The following is a 7,292-nucleotide window of genomic DNA, read 5'->3' as shown; positions in this document are numbered from 1 at the left end:
CCGCTCGTTTGCCCCCTTTTACTATAAAAAAAAAAAAACCTACAAGAGGATGGATTCCCAACCGTCACCCCGCTCTGTCCCCATGTGGGGACAGATGAGAACTAAAATCATCCGTCCGACCTTTTAGTCTTACTATCTATTTCCACAGTGGTAGAGCCCGCTTTAACATCTTCGCACGAATAGGCCGGCTCGCCCGGTGCAATACCACGACCACACAGAAAACAGGCGTGAAGTGGAAGTAATTCCGCCTACAGTCTGATGAGTGTGGTGCCTGAGGCCTAATTTTAGCCCCTTTCCCTTTCCACCCTTTTCTTAAGAGGAAAGGATGGGAAGGAAAAGTGGATTTGACGGTTGGAGAACACGCATAGGAAGGGGAAATGTCCTCTTTATGTGCGTCTCCTCCTCCGTCAATTAAGGGTAGGAAACGCATCTGCAATTGCGGATGTTTATGGGCAGCGGTCGCTTACTATTGAGGTGGATTGAGGTGGCCGCTTGCTCGTTTGCCATCTCATATTATTAAAAAAATCTAAATCTATACTAATATAATAAAGCGTAAACACACACTTTGTTGTTGCCTAAGATGTCAGCAATCACAGCATATTTTTGAATAACTCTTCTTTTAATAAAAAGTCGTACACTTCCTTTACGCTTTAGGCTATATATTTTCACGCCATTACACTTAGGGGTGAATGTTTTGGATAAAAATTCTAATGTGGAAAAGAGACCATAAGTTGCTGCCAACATCAAGGAAACAAGATTGCCAAGGTTTGTCATGTTATGTCATTTTGACATTTGCAATTCATAATTTGACAAATGTAAACAATAAAATGATTTTTTTATAATTTTATGCGGATGAAGTCGTATGGGAACAGCTAGTCACTAATAAGGTGACAGATGTAACCGTTTTGAAATAAAATAATTTTCAACTGTCCCCTCATCGAAAAAACTGTGTGTGTACAAGAAAGGTCGATCAGAGGTACACTAATTGTCATTAATCTTTCGTTTGCGTGCTACTATCTGATTGGTTATTTGTAAGGGAACAGTGGTAGTGCCCGCTTTAACATCTTAGCACGAATGGGCCGGCACGCCCCCAGTAATACCACGACCACACAGAAGATAGGCGTGAAATGGAAGCAATTCCGTGTTTCGTCTGATGAGTGTGGTGCCGGAGGCCTAATTTAAGTCCCTTTCTCTTTACCAACCTTTTCTTATAAGGAGAGGTTGGGAAGGGGAAGTGGATTTGACGGTGGAGGAGATGCATAGAAAGGGGAAATATGCTCTTTATGTGCGTCTCCTCCTCCCTCGTACAAGGGTAGGCAACGCATCTGCAATTGCGGATGTCTATGGGCAGCGGTCGCTTCGCCATTTTGGCGGCGCGCCGCTTGCTCGTTTGCCACCTTATGCTATAAAAAAAGGGGAGTTTGTCTCGTTTCAAGGCACAATTTTTCTTTAAGTGTATAACTGCTGATTTCCACGACTGTACATTGTTTACTCGTGTAGCCTCATTGTTAATATTCTTGAATTTATATCTGTAAGGACGTTTTGTATTTAAATGTATTCATAACGTTTTTATTTGGACCGTCGTGAAACTAGAATAGGTGTTATGAATTTGTTGTCGACAATCACGTGGTGTTATTGAATTTAAATGTATTGTGCTAGCTGTTGCCCGCGACTTCGCCTACGCAATATAAAGATAAGTAGCCTATAATACGATATTTTAGACTAATTTGTTGATATCATGGTGGAATATTATTTATAAATTTTAGGAAAGATGTTGGTCGATGTATGTACAAAAAAATCTATGTAAATAATTGGACTTTTGTAATGCTGTAAACAGACTTATTAAGAATTTTTTCTATCGATTTAAATACTAAAACTTTACCAAATAAATTCAATCATACTTCATACTAATATTATAAATGCGAAAGTTAGACGGATGGATGAATGGATGTTTGGTATAGATGTAGAGGATATTCTGGAAGAACACATAGGGTACTTGCTTTTGTTTTTTATTAATTCCGCACAGACGGAGTCGCGGGCAAATAATAGTTATCTATACTTGTATGCTAATCCATACTAATATTATAAAGAGGAAAGTTTTGTATTTTTACGTATTGCAATAACTCAAAAAACTCCGCCGATTTCAAAAATTCTGTCAACATCAGAAAGTAACCTTATCAGTGAGTAACTTAAGTTATATTTTTAAATACACGCAGGTGAAGTCGCGAGCAACTAGTTGTGTATAAAATTTCTCATTAACTTTATATTTGACATTGTAACTTCACTCTTATTATATATACTATATTTCCCTTAAAATAAAGGGGGAAAATTTACTAAACCGTTGTAAATTTTCCAAACCAATACGACTTAGGGTCCTTCAAAAAGCGAGCCTATCATTTCCTCAAAGGCCGGCAACGCATCTGCAGTTCCTCTGGTGTTGCGGATGTCCATGGGCGTCGATGACCACCTTGGTGTTCACGCCGCTCGTTTGCCCCCTTTTATTATAAAAAAAAAGATCTGTCATGATGTATGGATCTGAATGTTGGCCAGTAAAAGGGACGGATGAAAGGAGAATACATGTGACGGAAATGCTAATGTTAAGATGGATGTGTGGGGTAACACGAATAGATAAGATACGAAATGAGTACATTAGAAGTTTGAGAGCAGCCCCAGTGGTTGAGAAAATGAGTAAAAGGTTAGAGTGTTATGGGCATGTTATGAGAAGGGATGAATTGCATGTAACAAGACTGACGTTAGTTATGAATGTGCTACACCGGTAGAAGTAGACATAGAAAGAGATGGATTGTGTGAAAGGTGACATGATCAAGAAGGGAGTGATGACTGAGATGACGGATGATAGAGTTATTTGGAGGACGAAAACCCGGCGCGCCGACACTACGAGAGTAGGATAAAGCAGGGGAGATGATGATTGTAACTTCACTCTTTTGTAGTGTCTCATAAAAATTAAAATTTTCTTTGTTTGTCTTCCCTTGCATCAGCAAATTTATTCCTGTATTTTTCTGGAACGCTACTAAATAGGTATGAGGTAAAAAAAAGCTGTTTCCAATTCCGCGAAACGTTGAAAACAAATGTAAATTTTGTTTTCGCCTCAAGAGGGTTATTTCATCAGCAATTGTAATCCATAATTGTCATTCATGGTCGACTTTAGTGCGACAAACAAACAGGCCCGGTGGTAGTTCCTTTGTAGTTATAGGTGTATGTAAAACTAGCTGTTGCCCGCGACTTCGTCCGCGTGGTATTAGAAATCATACAAACTATATAAATAACTTAAACGTACGTATCCCTCGGGAACCGGACATTTCTCGGGGATGAACCTTATCGCATTTGTACTCCAGACTTTGTTTTATATCTGTGACAAATTTCAATAAGATATGTTGAACCGTTGCATAATGATCGAGTAAACATTAAAAAACTAAATTAAAGAATCCCACGGGAAGCGTAACTATTCCCGGGATAAAAAGTAGCCTATGTGTTCTTTCAGACTATGGTGGACTAAACCTGTGCCAAATTTCATGGAGATCCGTTCAGCCGTTTAGGCTACAAACGCTAACAAACATCCATCCATCCATCGTAACTTTCGCATTTATAATATTTATATGATGATTTACTTAAACCTTAATACCATAGATGTTTATAAATAGATAGGTGATTGGAAATGTCAGTGCTTTGTACCGAATTGAAGCTTTTTGATGTGTGACTAACTATTACGATTTTTCTGTTAATAAACTATCTATACTATTATAATAAAGCGTAAACACACACTTCTTTGTTACCTAAGATGTCAGTAATCACAGCATATTTTTGAATAATTCTTTATTTAATAAAAAGCCCTACACCTAGGTCACGCTTTAGGCTATATTTTCACGCGATTAAACTTAGAAGTAAATATTTTGGATAAAAACCCTAATGTGGGAAAGAGACCATAAGTTGCTGCCAACGTCAAGAAAGGAGGATTGCTAAAGAGATAAGGTTTGTCATGTCATGTCATTTAGACATTTGCTATTGATAATTTACAAATGTAAACAGTAAAATATATTTTTTTTAATTTCACGCTGATGAATCCGCACGCGAACAGCTAGTATGTAGATGAGTTTGAATAAAGACGTATTAGTTAGAAGAAAAGTTTTGTATTTTCGGCTGACGCGCTGTCGGTAACAAGTTAACAAACAATAGCTTTTATTGTTGGACACCTCCAGTTTCCCTGTACATAAGTTAAAATTAGTTATGCTTATCGTAATTTTTTCATATAAACTCATTAAAAATGTATATTTTCAGGTTCATTTCCAGTTAACCTTATTCCTATGTACCTCAAATCATTCCATTTAAATGTAATTAAATTATTAATAAATTTTACGACATTCCATTTTATTTATTAATAATACATGTTTATTAATATTTAATAAAGATTCCTAAGACACGATTCTAAAGTCCCTTTTTACTTATTATGTTCTATAACACCGGAGTATATTATCTTTAATAAAAAATATTATTTTTATTGACTTAAAAACTACTTAACTGTATTTGAAAAAGCTTTTTTTTACTTTGTATCAAGTTTTTTGATATTGAATACTTTTATCAGCGTGTAATATCTAAATCGAATCGAATTTCTTTGTAATTCTGTGACGGAAATCCATTTGTCACTTCCCTCGCCATTCCCCAACCCTGCCATCATCCACCGTCCCGATGGTGTGATCTCATGATGAGCTCCTCTCCGGCAGTGGAACCGTCCTCGCCTTCCACCACCACGCCGTCATCGCCAGCGCTGCGGGCGGGCGATTGTGGCCACTTCCACACGTCGACGCCGAATTACACGAATAAGGTGATTATACTTGAGATAATTACACAAATAAGGCAAATACACCAAAAGGTGTAAGAATGTTAATAAAAGGGAATTACACCAAAAAGGAGTAAGGTTGTCAAATAAAACACAAAAGGTGTAAGTTTGCACAAAAAAGGTAAACAGTAACGTGCAATATTACACTACTAGGTACACCAATAAGGTGATCACCACCATAAACCAGAAATTGTTAAGATTGTATGTGGATGGCTACAAAGGATAGGAAGACCGAAGAAAGTATGGATTGTGTGAAAGAGGATATGCTTAAGAAAGGAGTGGATTCAGATATGGCTGATAGAGGTGTATGGAAGAGCACATACTGTGACGACCTTCCGTAAGGGATAAGGGCAAGTGGATGATTACACAAATGAGATAATTCAGTTAAATAAATACACCTTTGAGTGAGTAATTATTGATAGGTTTTTTTATTATTTCAGAAGCAGAATAACTTACCATGGAACGTTGTGTTACCCGCCATCTCGACAAATCCACCTACCGTCGGTGAGTCACCTTTTACACAAATTTTTTTAATGAAAAAACAAAACCGACTTCTAAACAAAATACACTAAAAACAAAATATTCTCAAAAAGACAGTACACTAAAAAGTAACGAAATAATTCCTTGAAAATAGTAAACCTCCCTTATTGTACCTATTATGTCAAAATTGTACAATTATTATTTATTGTATTAAAATTGATCCACCTTCAAGCATTACGTTTCAGATAAAAAAGAATTATCAAAATCGGTCCAATAGTGGCGGAGTTATGCCGTGACACACACAAAAAATAATAAAAAAAACATACAGACGACTTGAGTACCTCCTTCTTTTGTCGACTGTACATATGAATTTTGGAATTGAATCTGTAGATTACAAGTTAAGTGCTAAAACCCCTGAACTCTCGTAGTATATGTAGTTCTATCTGTCTGTATTTTTAACGATATATGTTTTGTGTGTTTTGGAGCTGAGACAACTCTGACGCCCCCGCCCCGGTCGCCCGGCGCCGCGCCCGCGCACACGCCAGCATCAGGCGACGGTAGGGGGCACGCCCCAGACGGTACCTCCTCCGATAAGGTGAGAATACTACGGTTTTAGGTGAAATGTGATCTTCACCAGCTCAATATACATATGTCCCCATTGAGGGGGAGCCTGTAACACAGTGACAGTGACAGCGAAGGTGTCAGGAAGGGAAGACTGCACGTGGACACAATAATAAAGAAACACTACAAAGACAGGCAGTTTTATTAATAATAAAGAAATATTACAGAGCCTACCCTAGAAGGACTAGGTCATAGTCAACCTGCACTGGGCGACTTCACACATCTTTGAATTTCTTTGCCGGTGTTTTTTTTATATAGTACTAGCTGTTCCCGTGCGGCTTCAGCATGGAAATGTCAAAATGACATGACAAACCTTGACAATCTTGCTTCCTTGATGTTGGCAGCAACTTATGGTCTCTTTCCCACATTAGGGTTTTTATTCAAAAATATTTACCCCCTAAGTTTAATGGCGTGAAAATATATAGCCTAAAGCATGACGTAAGTGTAGGGCTTTTTATTAAGAAAAGAATTATTCAAAAATATGCTGTGATTACTGACATCTTAGGCAACAAAGAAGTGTGTGTTTACGCTTTATTATAATAGTATAGATAACATTACCAAATGGGATTATCACATTACTAGGTGAAGCTCGCGACGCCCTCGTGTAATTAAAAAAAAAATATTCTATGTTACTCAGATAAATTACCTTTCTAAGGGTGAAAGAATTTTTGAAATCATCCCAGTAGTTTTTGAGTTATTTCAATACATACAAAAAAATCTTTTCTCCTTATAATATTAGTATAGATTTAGATTTAACTTTTTTATATGTCTCATTTCTTAAGCTTATCAAAATTTATTAACAATTTTATCGCTTCCGTTACGTAGATAAATTGTCTTTTAGACTTATCCGACTGAGTCAGAAGACGACTGACTTTTAAAGCGTTTTGTATGTAGTCTATACTATTATAAAGAGGATTTTTTTTGTTTTTTTTTTTTTTATAACATGTGGCAAACGAGCAAGCGGTCACCTGAATTCACCGAAATGAACGACCGCTGCCCATAAACATCCGCAGTTGCAGATGTGTTGCCTACCCTTAATTGACGGAGACGCACATAAAGAGGACATTTCCCCTTCCTATGCGCCCCTCCAGCATCAAATCCACTTTTCCTTTCCACCCTTTCCTCTTAAGAAAAGGGTGGAAAGGGAAAGGGACTAAAATTGGGCCTCCGGCACCACACTCATCAGACGAAACGCGGAATTGCTTCCACTTCACGTCTGTCTTCTGTGTGGTCGTGGCGGGCGAGTCGGCCCATTTATTTTTGATTTTTGTATGTGTTAATATATCTCAAAAACTACTGAGGTGATTTCAAAAATTCTTGCACCATTAAAAAGCTA

The 7,292-nt window shown here is 37.5% G+C and overlaps 1 protein-coding gene across 3 annotated transcripts in view; it reads left to right on the top strand.

Annotated features, from left to right (window-relative positions):
- The window catches only part of LOC106105965 (oxysterol-binding protein-related protein 8), a 45,083-nt gene that overhangs the window by 7,028 nt on the left and 30,763 nt on the right, over positions 1–7,292 (top strand). The window contains exons 1-4 of one of the 3 annotated variants that reach the window (XM_013286480.1): positions 4,321–4,349; positions 4,740–4,840; positions 5,296–5,359; positions 5,818–5,930. Coding sequence is in view for 2 of the 3 variants with exons in the window: in XM_013286478.1 (XP_013141932.1) it covers positions 4,740–4,840; positions 5,296–5,359; positions 5,818–5,930 (278 nt within the window). In the remaining variant the exon portion in view is untranslated. Of the gene's footprint in view, positions 1–4,320; positions 4,350–4,739; positions 4,841–5,295; positions 5,360–5,817; positions 5,931–7,292 lie in introns of those variants that run through there. The other 2 variants (XM_013286479.1, XM_013286478.1) reach the window with 2 other exon arrangements.

Source organism: Papilio polytes, unplaced genomic scaffold (genome assembly GCF_000836215.1).
Source record: "Papilio polytes unplaced genomic scaffold, Ppol_1.0 DF822622.1, whole genome shotgun sequence".
NCBI lineage: Eukaryota > Metazoa > Arthropoda > Insecta > Lepidoptera > Papilionidae > Papilio > Papilio polytes.
Note: the sequence above shows the minus strand (reverse complement) of the source record. Positions and strands in the feature narration are given on the sequence as shown.